This window comes from Manacus candei, unplaced genomic scaffold (assembly GCF_025592945.1).
Source record: "Manacus candei isolate 608988 ecotype Guabito, Panama unplaced genomic scaffold, ASM2559294v1 h1tg000046l, whole genome shotgun sequence".
Classification (NCBI taxonomy): Eukaryota; Metazoa; Chordata; class Aves; order Passeriformes; family Pipridae; genus Manacus; species Manacus candei.
In genome coordinates this window covers 15,495,153-15,509,417 of record NW_026138094.1, presented here as the reverse complement: position 1 = coordinate 15,509,417, position 14,265 = coordinate 15,495,153, and the positions used below count along the sequence as shown (strand labels likewise).

Sequence of the window (14,265 nt, the reverse complement as noted above, 5' to 3'; positions counted from 1 at the left end):
CCCCCGGCCCGACCCCGGCCCCGCCGGCCTGGCCGCGCTCCCCGCCGGCGCCCCGCTCCTCGCAGCCGCCGTATCTTTTAACAGTTGAATTGACTGCAGTTTTTGTCAGTTAATTAGGTTTAATTTACATAATTAGTACAGTATAAAGAGTATTGGGGATAATCAGGAGGTACGTCTCGCTTACTGTGTAAACACGGATTCGGAATTAAAAATCAGATGTAATTAAGGCGTGTGCGCGCGGCTTTTAATTGTAATGAATTTCTAATTAACGCTCAACGATCGCCGCGCGCGAGAGCCGGGACGTTTGCGGGCGCCGCCGCCCCCCCAAACCGGGGACCCCCCCGGGGACCCTCCCGGGGCCGGGGGGCGCGGAGGGGCCGCGACCGGCGGGGCAGGCGCTGCGCCCCGACAGGACCCCCCCATCCTTCCCTGCTCCCCGGGCCGGTGCCGCTGGCAGACGAAGCCGGTGGATAATTTAGGTTAAAACTTAGGGAGCCGTGTCACGGGTGTATAAATAAATAATCACGCGTGGCGGGCGCGGAAGGCCCCGCGCTCCTGGAGGGCTGAGCCGAGATTGCCACATAAATCACGGCGGTCTAATTCAGTGGAAGTTTAATAAACGCCTCCTATTGGAAATGAATGTTCCCCATTTAACAGTTGTATCAGCACCATATAAAACCATGACCCCAATAAATTTAATTTTAGAGGCCGATCAATCCGGGCTTCTCTCCATCGATCCGCGGCGGCTCTGAGCCTCCGCAGCCTCTTCCGCGGCCCTTCCCGCCGAGGCGGGGGAAGGAGCGTTTCGATTAGACTCTTTATTAGGAAAAGATTGCTCCGAGAGGCCTGAAAATTAAACGGTGACATTTTAATTACTGGACATTGACAAAGGGAGCGGGCGGCGGCTCTGCGGGCCGGGCACACTCCGCCTGACCCGGCGTGCGGAGCCCCCGCGGGGCGGGCGGGGACGGGCAAGGGGGGAGGAGGATCGGGACCCTCCGGAGCTCCTGCCGTGCGACCCCCGGGGAGCCTGCGAGATCCTCTGGGTGCCCCCGGCGCCCCTTCCCGGTGCCCAGGATGTGCATCCCTGGCCCCTCAATGCACCCCCTCTGTGCTCACCATCTCTCCCACCGGGCACCCCCCAGGCTGTGCACCCCAGCTCTCCCCCATCTATGCACCCCAGCTCTCCAACCACGTTTTCCCCCTCTGTGCACCCCACAACACCCACCGTGCCCCCCCCCCCAAACTCTCCACAACGTGCACCCCTGGATGTGCCTCAGCTCCCCCGCTCTCCAACCCCCCCAGCCGCTCTCACCTTGTCCCCTGTCCCTGACCCCCCCATGGCAGCGCTGCCCCTCACTTTCCTGACCACGCACACCCTCCCTTCGCATCCCCGCGGCTCGAAATCTCCCGAATTCCCCCGGGCGGGAGCGGCCGCGGGGCTGCGGAGGAGCGAACGCGGCGGGCGGGATCGATAGACACGACTTTATTGATCAGGTGAAACCAAGCGCTACGCGGGGCTGGAGCGGGAGGAGCCCGGGGCAGCAATTCCCTGTGCCCTGTGCCGTGCCAGGCCTCCGGGATGGACCCGCACTCACCTGCGCCGGGGCCTGGCAGCTCTGCCTCGGCTGCAGGGAAGTTTTCCTCCTCCCGCCTGTAAAAGCCCCAGACATCCATTTGCCATTAAACATCTCCCGGGCTCCCGGCTCGGATAAACCTTGAACTTCCACCGCAGGACCGGGCGGCGGGAGCAGCCGCCGGGGGGGACCGGGAGGCGGCCGCCGCTGCAGGAGCCAGTAAGGCTCAATCCATAAATCCTGTCCTTAGTGCACACGTGTGGTTTATGGACATACCCTCTCCTGAAGGTAACACAGCCCCGGGTCAGCGCAGCTCCTCGGCAGCCGCAGCTCTCCTGCTGCAGCTTCCCGACGGGAAAGGCACGGGATCACAGAATCCTGGAATTGTTTGCCTTGGAAGGGACCTTAAAGCTCATCTCGTTCCAACCCCACCTCCGTGGGCAGGGACACCTTCCTCTAAAGCAGGTTGCACGACCGTCTTTTTATTCAGTGTGGCCAAATAATACACTTAGCGAGATTTGTAATTTATTTTTCCCCGTTAGGCTTTCCCGGTCCAGGCAGTGCCGTGCTGGTGAGCTGGGGGAGCAGGATGAGGCAGCAAGTTCAGCCCTCCCATCCCTCCAGACTTCTGCCCCACGGTGCCCGTGAGCCCCCCCCCAGCCTGGGAGGATCCCCCAGGGAATGCTGAAGATGAGTTATCCTAAATAACTGCTGTGTCTCGGGACCTCTCCATTGTTCAGTGAGCTCCAGCTCCCCCTCCCTCCCTGAAGCCCCTCTGCCCCCCAGGCCTGGCTCCCACTGCAGGGACATTGTGCCCACCCAGCTGCAGCATTTGGGGTTGGGGTGGTTCCTACCTGGTTCTGCACATGGCAGGGATGGGGCTGTGTGGGGCAGGAGTCACCCAAAAATACCCTCACACGGCTGCAGAGTCCCCTGAGCTCCCTTGGGAGAGGCTGAGATGCCATAGCTGGTTCTCCTGCAGCTCCCAAAGAACTGGGGGCACCTGGGATGTGTTTGACCTGTTCCCTGAGTGGCCCAGCCCACGGCAGCTGGGCAAGGAGGGGCTCCTGTGGGTGTTCTTGGGTCTCTTACATGTTTATCTCTGCCAGTTCCACATCCTAAAGGGAGCAGGAGGAAAGGTCCCTGCACTAAGGTGTCCCCAAGGGGCTGAGCAGCCTGGGAGCCCCTGGAGCAGCACAGGGGCTTCACACCCTGGTGAAGGACTTGCTGCTCCTGTTCACTGCCCAGAGAGGCTGAGGGGGGTTCTGTGTGCCCTGCACCCCCCGGGAGGAGTCACCAACAGCTGGGAAGCGCCCCCAGAGCAGAGCCATGACCTGTACAGACTCCTGACCTTCCTCCTCCCTCCTCTCCCTCACCAGCCAAGGCTGCAGCTCCCTGGGGGGTTTCTGGGTGCAGGTCCCAAGGGGCTGGACGTGATGCCCCCCGGGTGGTCTTGCCTGGAGGCAGCACTGGGCAGAGGGAGCACAGTCAGAGCCACAAACCAGGGAAGGGTGTTCCTGCTCTGGTGGCATCGCCCCTCCCCACCCACAGCCAAAATCCCTCTGACACCAGACAGGGGCTTCTCCCACGGATTTTGCTCCCTGCAGGATTTTTTGTTTTCCAGCAAACCCTCAAATTCCCAGGTTTTGCTTCAGACATTGCCCACACACTGCCTGCATCAGAAACAGGGGGGTCCTGTGCTCCATCCCTCCTCCAGTGATAAACCTTCCCTGCAGGAAAACACCTGCATGACTCCCAGATTCAACCCTCCTGCTTGCTCTCGGGTATCCAAAGGATCAAATGAAGCTCCCAAGAGCTGTTCCTAGTGATTGCTCAGTTATTAACACTATCACATGGCCAGCCCTGCTCCACAGGCATTAAGCCAAGGGAGAGGGACAGGTCGAGGACCCCTTGCAGTCCCCTCTTCCCCCAGAGCTTTTCAGGCTGTTATTTGGAAAACCAAGACTGCCCCTTTGCCTTTGGAATGCTGGCAGCAGGATGTGTTTGGCCACGGGATACAAGGAGCAAAGTGGTTTTTAATTCAGTGCTGGGTTTAAGGGCAAACTACCACAGGCTCATCTCCCAGGGTGAGCTTTGCCTGGCAAGGAGCACAGACAGGGGAAGGTGGAAAACACTGCAAGTTTTGGCACAGATGGGACATCCTGAGTTTTTCCCAGCGAGTCTCCATGTACACACTCCCATAGGAGTCGATTCCTAACCATGACTGAGGTTATAAGAGAGGTGAGACTGGTGTGGGGCTGCTGGTGGAGCCCCTCAATGAGCTGGTGGGATGAGGAGTGGGACTGGGAGGGATTGGGGGAGGATCCACTATCAAATTAGTATGTTCATTATGCATCACCCCTGCCATCTTCTGAGCGGGACTCAGTTTAGAGTATAACACTGCACTTCCTGCAAGCTTTTCAGCCAAGAAAAGCCCCAGTTCAGAATCCAAAAAGTTGCAGCAGGAAGGAGAGAGGGAGAAGATCCCAGGTAGCCCCAGCTCTGGCACAGCTCCTGCCTGTGTGGGGAGCAGCACTGCTGAGCCCTTCACAGCACTCACTGCTTCCAGCCCTGCCTGGCAGCTGGGAAAATCTCCCTGGTGGTTCATTCTCATCCCTGGAGAGGGTTTTGGGGGCAGGAGGACGTTACACATAAGGCAGAGCCTGGGCCATGTTTCACGTTTCTTGGCCATCTCAAAGCTATACGTGCACCAAGGCAGGATTTCCTCAGCCCAAATGCATCCCAAGGGATCCTTTCAGTTTTGGGGGGACCCTGCACCGTGTGGAGGGGCCCCATGCCAGGCTCACCCAGCTCCCACCTGGCACAGACACGGGTTGGGATGTGTTTGCTGCAGGGAGAGGAGCTGTGGGTGGGGGCACCCAGTGGAGTTAAATCCTGGCCCAATTTATTGCCTCCCCCCCTTCCCCTCACTTTTGCCCCTTGGTATTGATGGGTGGGGTCTGGGTTTTCCCCAGTCTGCCTGTTCCACTCTCATCCAGCCCTAATCCCCCCCAGAAGCAGTGCTGGGAGTGGGGCAGAAGTGATGCCACTGAGCAGCCCCCCAGCTGCTCATCCCCTTCCAGTCTGCACCAAATCCAAGGACTGGGGAGAGGAAAGATGCTGGAGGCCCCAAACCTCCCCCTGACTGCTGGATTGATTACCCTGATGAACCAGCAAGGTTCATACATGTGAATCTTCCCCATTTCCATCAGCTGGAATCCCACAGGGATCCTCAGGGTGACACTGTCCCCTCCCTGCCAGGGAAAGGGAGAGGAAAAGCCTTGGGTTTGCTGACTTTTAAACTAAACTCAAGAGAGACTTTTTATCCAGGGAGAGCTAATGCAAACTGTTAGGGATAAATAAATGGGAGAGCTGCCCATCCTCTGGTTGGCTCACAGGGAGGAGATTTGTCTCACTTTAGAAAAAGGACCTGGAGGGATGGGGGCTGTGGACTCATTCACTGCACTGTTATCTGCCAGCAAGGTTGTGACATCAGAGCAATTAAGACAAACTTTAGTCTATAAGTTCATGCCTGCAACCTCTGCACTTCAAAAGAAGACAAATGATCCCTCCAAGGAAGGAAACAAAGTCTTTTCCAGGCTGCTTCCAGAGTAACATTTAGGATTTGCAGTGGTTCAGGAGGAATGTGTCACTGAATTGTGGGGGGGGGTTTAACCTGCTGGTATAAAATAAACTACCTGAGCCTCTTCTTTTTTTTAGCAAAAGTTTATTTCTAATGCAAAGACAAGCAAACAAAGCCCCAACCTCCTCCCACCCACCCAAGTCACTCACCCCAAACCTGCCTCTCACATCTTGTCTGTGTTTTATTTTTCCTTTTAATAAGCATCTTGAACAAGGACTGATTCAATCTGTGTCGGTCTGTTGTGGAAACGTCCACAGAAATTGCAGGAGCCAGAAACACAGAGCAGGGACATTGCAATCATTCCCCTCTCCTGTAACAGCAAACCTGGGAGCCTGTGCCTGACCCAGCTGCACCCCTCAGGCAGCCACTCCGAGGGAGAAAATCAGGGATCAAGGTGGAGCTGAGGAAGGCAAGAGGCTTCCAAGCAAGCCACGAGCTGCTGGGACAATCAGGAAAACCTGCAGCCTGTTCCCCAGCCATGAGGTTGGCACCCTCTGTGCCATCTCTCTGCCCTCACAATCCCAGGGGATGCTGCCAAGCCTGAGCTGTGGCCCTTGGCTCCCTGGGGCAGAACTGACCCCCCCAGTGCTGCTGCTCTCTGCAAACTCCTGGGGCTGGAGCTGCTCTCCCTGTGCAGCCAAGAGGCCACAGCCCACCCTGGCTGTGCCAGGCTCTCCCACAGCACCTGCTCCCTGGGGAGGAGAATCATGGAATCATGCAGTGGTTGGTTGGGCAGGAAGAGATCTTAAAGCTCATCTTATTCCCCCCCAGGGATACCTTCTACTATCCAAGGTTGCTCCAAGCCCTGTCCAAGCTGACCTTGGACACTTCCAGGGATCCAAGGGCAGCCACAGCTTCTCTGGGCAACCTGTGCCAGGGCCTCCCCACCCTCCCAGTCAGGAATTCCTTCCCAATCTCCCATCTCTCCCTGCCCTCTGGCACTGGGAAGCCATTCCCTGTTGTCCTGTCCCTCCATCCCTTGTCCCCAGTCCCTCTCCAGCTCTCCTGGAGCCCCTTTAGGCCCTGGAAGGGGCTCTCAGGTCTCCCTGGATCCTTCTCTTCTCCAGGTGAACCCCCCCAGCTCTCCCAGCCTGGCTCCAGAGCTGAGCACTGTCCTTTCCCCTCACCTTTTCCACCTCAGCAAAACCTTTCTGACTGAGGGACCAGCCTGCAGAGCCTGACCATGGATGCTCCTCAGTTTTGTGTTCTCTTCCCTGCTTGGCTCTCCCACAAAACCCGACCTGCAGCAGTCGGTGCCGGGAGCAGGGAGAGGCATTCCCGGTCATTTATTAGTGCTGATCCACCTGAATGCCCTCTGGAAGGGCAACCCTCACCTGGGCAAGCCCAGACACTTCTCTTTTTCTCTTTGTTTGCTTTTGTTTTACATTTCAACCCAGTCTTTTGTGGCTTTCTGCTCTCAGACAGCCACCAACTCCTCAGGATTCCTCTAAACACTCGGCGTGTCATCTGTACAAGAGCAACAGTTAAAAAATACTCTGGAGTCAGGAAAGATCCAGTACATTCAATAACCAAAAAATAGAGATATAAAATACTTGCTTCAAGGCTGTGGACAGTATAACTGAAGATAATCTGTAAAATTGCTCGGCAGCAAAAGAAAGGTGGGAAGAAAATTCCTTTAGTGTGGCGGTGAGGGAAAGGCAGCAACAAACCCCCTGGAAAATATTTTTAGGGAACCACGATCCAGAGAAAGGGCGAGTCCGAAGCGTGGGGATGGTGCTCCTGGTCCAGGATGAGCTCTGGTTTCCTGGGATGCTCCCAGCTCACTGTGGGCCCTGGGTGGCCCGTCGTTCCTCCAGCATCCTGCACACCCACATGGACACGACCTCGGCGTTGCCATCGTTGTACTGCACGATGAAGGGGTGGCCCTGCAAAGTGGGACAGGCAGAGTCAGCCACGAGAAACACGACCCTTTGGAAAAAAAACCCCCACATTGGAACATCCTGTGGTTACAGCCATAAAAATGCAATAAACCAGTGATTCAAAGCAGTGAACTTCCCCTCGGATCCGTGTTATCCACATGCAGGTTCCTGTGGAGGAGGGAGGGCTGGGGGACCCCAGACTCCTCCTGGAGGCCTCAGCCCAGCACTCCTTGGAAATACAGGTTGTTTATTTTTCTGTTCCATTAGCTCATTGTGTTTAGAGCCTGTAGCTCCTTTCTGGGATGGCCTTCCAGGCTGTGCAACTGCTAAAGGATGTTTTGGGAAAATGATATCCTGGGGAAAAAAAAACATTAATCTGCTCTTCTACTTGTAAAGGTCTGTGATTCCTAAAAGTTTCTCTCTGTAACAGCCCCCTGTGCACCTTTCCTGTGTATTGACCTTCCAGGGCCTAAAGGGGCTCCAGGAGAGCTGGAGAGGGACTTGGGACAAGGGATGGAGGGACAGGACCCAGGGAATGGCTTCCCAGTGCCAGAGGGCAGGGATAGATGGGATATTGGGAAGGAATTCCTGTCTGTGAGGGTGGGAAGGCCCTGGCCCAGGTTGCCCAGAGAAGCTGTGGCTGCCCCTGGATCCCTGGAAGTGTCCAAGGCCAGGTTGGATGGGGCTTGGAGCAACCTGGGATAGTGGAAAGTGTCCCTGCCCATGGCAGGGGGTTGGAAGTGGATGGGCTTTAAGCTCCCTTTCTTACATGCACATCCCACAGAAAACAACCACAGAGATTCCCAAATCCAGAGATACAGGATCACCCAGCTCCTGCAAACTGGGGGCCACAGCACAGCTCTTGTGTGATCACACATTTCCAGAGCAAAGCCAGTGCAGAGAACCTGCTTTCCCAGATTTGTCAGTGCATCCCACCAAGCCCTCTGTTTTCTCTCCATGCCTTTGGAATTGTGGGCAGCTGCTGCTTTCTGCCATTGCAATCGACCTTTCCCAGCTTGCTCTTTGCAACTGCCACAGTAAGAGATGTTTTCCCTCGATATTCGATTTTTTTGGAAGCAAATTTCTTCCTTTCAGCCCCTCTTAACTATGAACAGCAACTTGGAATCCGTCAGAGCATCCGGGATTTCCCACCCGGGCAGATCTGTGTGTGCTCACTCCCGGTCTCTGCCTGGGAGATGCTCCACCAGGGAGGAAGGACAGATCCAGGGGTTCCAGATCCCGTCTGGGAGCACAAGGATGGCAGCAGAGAGCTCAGTGCTCCCAGGAGAAGATGGATGATCCCAAAATGATGCATTTAAGTACACAGATGCTCCAGGCACCGAGCATATGGGCAATGTCTTTTTCCACCCAACACCTGGCCACTAAAAATCCTCAGCTTTGGACTTGCATGTCTAACATCAGGAACAGCACTAAGGAAAGACAGAATCCTCTTTTCTTTTTGCTCCTACTCCAAATATCCCAAGTGTGTTTGGGTTTTGCTGTTTTACAGGAATTCAGTGTGAAATATTGCTAATTTTACTTGGTTCTTACCTAACAATTCAGGAGAGGGCACAATAGGGGACCCAGAGACAGGAATCTTGGTGTTTATTCCCAAGCTGTCACATATTTTCCAGTGTGACCTTCACAAAAGCTGCTTAATTTCCAGCAGCCTCACGGTTAAAAAGGGAATAAATGGTGCTGCAAAAAAATCAGTACAAGTGTGTTTTTGCCCAGCACTCGGGGTATTTTTGGGTGAAAAAGGTGCAGGACTAAAGTAAATGCTTATTATAAGCAAGACAGCCTAGAAGGAGCTGTTTTGCCTCTTAAACAAAACAGCCAAGGACACTGGAGAGAACCAGGAAAAAACAATCAGGAGGCACAGACAAGGAAGAGCAGATGCATTGGGGCAATTAAAGGCAGCTATTAAAGGCAGTCCCTTCTCCCATGAATCTGCTTTACGATGGAGAGACCCCCCGCAGCCAAAGCCATCTCACACCCAGGATATCCCTGCCTTTAAGCTCCTCACAACGTGCCCAGGGAAACTGCAGCTCTGCCAGGCTGGAAACATCAGCTGGCCACGCTGGTCACCCTGTTTGCTTTGTTTTGTGAGGATATTCCAGTGAAACCCGGGGTTTTACACACTGTTCTCCTCAGGAAGAAGTTTAACTTGAAACCATTCTTGGGATTTCCCTTGTTTTTGGACTGTGCTGCTCTCCAGGGAGGCTTTTTCTCAGCCTGAAGGGATGGTTTTACTAGGAGATGGTTTTTCAGAACCTGGTGGTTGGTTTTTTTTTGTCCTGTTTGAGGGGTTTTATTTGGAGATTTTGTTTGTTTTTAAATAGGGAACGGGAGAACAGAGATTTCTACCAAAGCTACAAATTCAGTGTCAGTAGGACCCATCTTTGCAGCTCTTGGGTGGACAACCAGCAGCATGTCCAGGTCAGGCACCAAAAACAAGGAGCTCCCAAGTGGTTCATGGATGGCCTGTGCCAAAATCTACTTCCAAACCCACTTTGCTGCTTCTAAAACCTGCAACTGCAATAAAACAGATATCAAAGAGCGACCTGGAACTGTGTGTAATGCAGGAGTCCATCAACCCTGGCCTTGGCCTGTTCACAGCAACATTTAGAGTAAAAATGTAGCACAAACTACATAAGAGGGACTTGCAGTTGGCTCAGCACCCAAAAATGTCTCAGGGAAGTTATTCAGGATTTCCTCCAAGCACACACACATCCCCCTCAGAAACCTTAAACTGGAGATATCTTTGGAAGGGAGAGAGGAGAGAAGGGGCAGGAAGATTAGACAGGGAAGGATGGAAGATTAAGGGAAAAAATCAGACAAAAATCAAAACCACTAAAGGAGGAATGCAGCCAGAGCTGCCACAGAAAAATGACAAATGTGCTGCCAAACATGATGCAAAAATTTCTCATTTCTGAGCTAAAGTTTGGGGGTTGTTTTCTTTTGCTTTGTAAATGAAAGAGATAATTGTTAATTACTCCTTGGGCAATTTTTAACTCACTTATTTAGCTGATTTGAAATTTTGGCTCATTTAATTTCCTCCTGATTTTATTTCTTGGTGGCCTTTCCAGTGTGTGTTCACACCTTGCTGGTTTGTAATGCCATCTTTGAGGAGCACTTCATTCACCATTGATCCCACATCCACTAAAAATCCAAGTTACTGCTCAGTGATTCTGTGAGCAGGCCACAAACCCCCAGCAGTTCAGTGTTGGGTGACCCAGAACATCAGGACCGGGAGACACAAATTATATTAGATCGCAATTTTCAACCCTTGTAATTTTTCTCAGGAGTTTTCATTCTGAAAATGCTACTAAAAGAGTCAACAAAAGGAAATGTATTCCAGCTGCCACGAGACTGAAAAGCTCAGTCTCCACAAACAGGTCTCAGTCTGGACCTATTTGAAGTGGTTTCCCTTACTGGGCAGGTACTGGTTTGCCTCACCCTGGGCTTTGGGATGCACTGAGATTCCTGCAGCACATCAGCTTGGAGCTGGAAAGGTCAGGCAGGACAGGGCCAGGGACAGCCCTGGAGTGAGTGTCAGCCAGCCTAATTTTGTGTGTCAACCCCGAAAATTAGATAAACAATGACAAACCAGGCTTTTTAAATGAACTTGTCTCATCTGGTTCTCTTGATAAAGGGTACGTGGCTCAAGCTGCAGTGTCCCCCCAGACAGGTTAACTCTTTAAAGGGGAGCTCCTCTCCCAGGGTGATGTAAATGATTTAAATATCTGACATGAAATTAAAAGGGCAGTGCCCCCCTGAACACACAGCCCTGGGAATTCAAACTCATTGCTCACCAGCCATCAATCATTTAGCCCAGTCAATTAAATTGCCATTATTCAAGGGTAAAAGTTCCATAATTTTACCTACCCTTAAAATTCAGCAATTTGCTCTCATGGCCTTCTCCTCTGCCCTGAGAAATCTTTGTTTCTGTTAAAAACCCACCCAGGGTTTATAGCAACAGACTTTCCATGGCAGCCTTGGCAGGACTGCAGATCCATGGGCATTTCCCAGCACCAAGGATGGGAATTGTCCAGATGGATGAATTGTCCCAGGGAGATGAAATTCCCCCTGGGGGACAGTCCTAATACAAGGTCCAAACCTGAGCTACCTGAATCCTTTCAGCTCTTCAGTCTAATGCACATGTAACAGCTTAAACTGCCTCTCATACACAAACCCAGGGAAGAATCCAGGATTCTCTCCCATGAACAGGTTGCTCTGCCACTGGCCATAAAACGTGTGTGCTTGGAAAGCACCAAGGATGTTTAGACCAACACTGAGGCTCCTGAACGTTGCCAAAGGACAGGCAGAGCATAAATAACATCCCTTAAGCAACACTCTTGGGATTTCAGAGCACTTTCCAGGCACAAAAGAAGTGAGGTTTTGTTGGGAAGGCTGGTTTAAATGTCCACAAAATAGGCAGATACCAACCTGGAATGGTGACAAAGTGTATGAAATGCCAGGCAGCCACCAATTTCCTTGTAAATCTGCAAAAATGACAGGGTGGTGCTCCCTAGGGCCCAGAATGTGAGAGGGATGAGGAATGGACAGGAACTTGAATCCCAAATGGTGGTCAGGGATACTGCTCTTTTTTTCTGAGAGTGCATCCAGACCTAACCCACAACACCATCTCCTTGTATTTTTTTCCCTGGGGCAGTGAGAGGTTGACTGGGGAGAGCAGAAAATTAGAAATAACAAGAAAATACCTCATCCTTATGCAAGGAACGTTGGGAAAGAAGCAGCATTGCATTGGTTGCACTGGTGCCACCCTTCTAACATTTTCTTTTAGAGGAACCCCTCCAGCCTGAGCAGCTCCATTTATCACAAAGCAGCACAGACAAATCATGCATTCCCTTTAAAAATTTGAATCCAGCCTGACAAAAACCCCAACAGGAAGATCCCAACTGTTGCAGCCCCAGCCTATCAAGACAACGGCAGTGCCCTCAGACAGCATTTCAAATACAGTTTATTAGCCTGTGATATGAAAAGGGTATTTTTATTGCATGATATAATGCAATGGGACCTTGGGCGCTCTGCAGAAGGACCTTGCACTCAGAAGTGTAATGAACCCATAGTCCAAAAAACATTATACTGTACATTAACCTATCATTAATGGCACATTAGGGCTGGGGGCATTGCACGCTCGCTGGTCAGGGCTCCATCAGGACAGTGTGGAGGAAACCACAGTCTTCACAGGCTTAAAACAAATAGAGAAAATAAATATTACTGCTGGCTACAGGCTGCTCTAAGGGAAGCTCACTGGCTGCTTAACATGCAATTCTGATGCCATTTTTTAAAGGGGGGAGCTGAGGAAAATGCAGCAGTTTATTTGGTGATATTAGAAATGGAACGTGGCTGCTTCGCTGCACTGAGTGTCTCTGTGGTGCAGCAACACTGAGCTTCTCCTGCATAAACATGGAACCTATTTGGAAAACAATGAAAACTGGAAACCTGCTCCCATTCCCTAATCCCCAGTGACACTGGTAAGGCCTCCCTGGCAGCAGGAAGAACATCCTCTGACCCAGCCCTGCACAGCCCCATTGGACCCGTGGGACCCGTGTTTGCCTCTGCACCCATTCCCACCCGGTCACTCCCCCCTCAGAACTCCAGCCCTGCCAGCACTAACTGAGCAGGAACCATGACCAAACCACGACATTCCTCACGCTCCTGGATCAGGTGGGATGTTCCCTGCCTGCCCCCACTGCAGGTGCTCTGTTCAAAGGAAAGCCACAGCGTAAATGTGACATCAGGAAGGCCTGGCTGGCAGCTCACCTCGAGCTGGCAGAAGGAGCACAAGCCCTACAGTCCCAAAAAATTCCACCTTGGCTGACCAACAGCACATCCCAGTGACCATCCCAATCAGTTCTCCCATTGCTACTGAGGTGTCCATGCTGTTTATTGCTCTTGTAATTACTGAGGGCACGTACTTGGGGTAAAATTCTTGTCCATTCACATGTTTAACGGGAAAGAGAAGTCAAACCTCCAACAGGACAAACACCAACCTCAGCTCTGGAGCTGAAACAGCTTCCCAGGATACTTGGGAAGTGCTGAGTAACCAAACAACCCTGAACTGACCCCATGTCCCTCTCCAGTGACCTCAGCACGTGTAGGATTTCATCACTCTACCCCAGCCTCCAGAAGAGGAGGAGGATTTCACATCTAGAGCTCCTGCCTCCAAGGACAAGCCACACTAAATGCTGTTCTAATTATCTGAGCTCGCTCTCCACGCGGCCGACTTCGGCTCCCACAGCCAGGAATAGCAGCGAGGAATCCTCAGGCCAATACTCCCAAAACATTGTTAATTCACAGGCACAGAAGGCGTCAGAGCATCCTCAGGGGATGCTCCAGGCAGCTCCTAAGCCTTGAGTGGGGCAAAAAATCTGAAGGGTGAACACCCATTAATCCACGGAGACACCACAGCACACCCGGGGGTGAAAGGACCCTGCAAGACACTCTTTAAGTGTGATCTGGCTGCTCCAGCTCCTGTTTTTCCTTTGCAGTTTTAGGATGGCTTTTTTTTACCCTGTAAAGAAAAGTGTGAGCACCTGAAGTGCTTGAGACAGCAGGGCCTGGGAGGCTCAGTGTGTCTAGAAAGCGTGTCCCCTGCATCCCAAAGCTGCAGCAAGGTCAGCTGAAGCCTCCTTGTCTCTTCCTTGTGGCACCTGCAGCGATGGCATTGCAGGTTTAACCCTAAAATAGCTGCTTTTCTAGGTACTTGCAGGGCTGTGTTTGATCTGGGACTGAGTGTTTACTGGCCCAGTTCTGTCTCCTGGTTCCTGTCCTCAGAACAGCGACTATTGAGGGCAAGGACTGCCTCTCACTGTGCGTGGGGAGGACTCAGCATCCCCAGGGCTTGTTCTCAGCCTGCTGCTGGAGTGAAACCCCCCACAGCAGGGGCCAAAAGCACGGAATCACAGAATCATGGAACGGCCTGGGTTGGAAGGGACCTTAAAGTTCATCTCATTCTACCCCTTGCCATGGGCAGGGGCACCTCCCACTAGCCCAGGTTGCTCCAAGTTCATCCAACCTGGCCTTGGACACTTCCAGGGATGGGGCAGCCACAGCTTCTCTGGGCAACCTGTGCCAGGGACTCACCACCCTCACAGGGAAGAATTCCTTCCTAATATCTGATCTAAACCTACCCTCT

The 14,265-nt window shown here is 52.6% G+C and overlaps 1 protein-coding gene across 3 annotated transcripts in view; it reads right to left on the bottom strand.

Moving 5' to 3' along the window:
• Positions 1-6,166: 6,166 nt before the first annotated feature.
• Positions 6,167-14,265, bottom strand: part of MAP2K5 (mitogen-activated protein kinase kinase 5) — a 127,388-nt gene continuing 119,289 nt past the window's right edge. The window contains exon 21 of one of the 3 annotated variants that reach the window (XM_051796903.1): positions 6,167-7,106. In XM_051796903.1, coding sequence (XP_051652863.1) covers positions 7,002-7,106 — 105 coding nt within the window. In that variant the 3' untranslated portion in view covers positions 6,167-7,001. The remainder of the gene's footprint in view (positions 7,107-14,265) is intronic. The other 2 variants (XM_051796902.1, XM_051796901.1) reach the window with 2 other exon arrangements.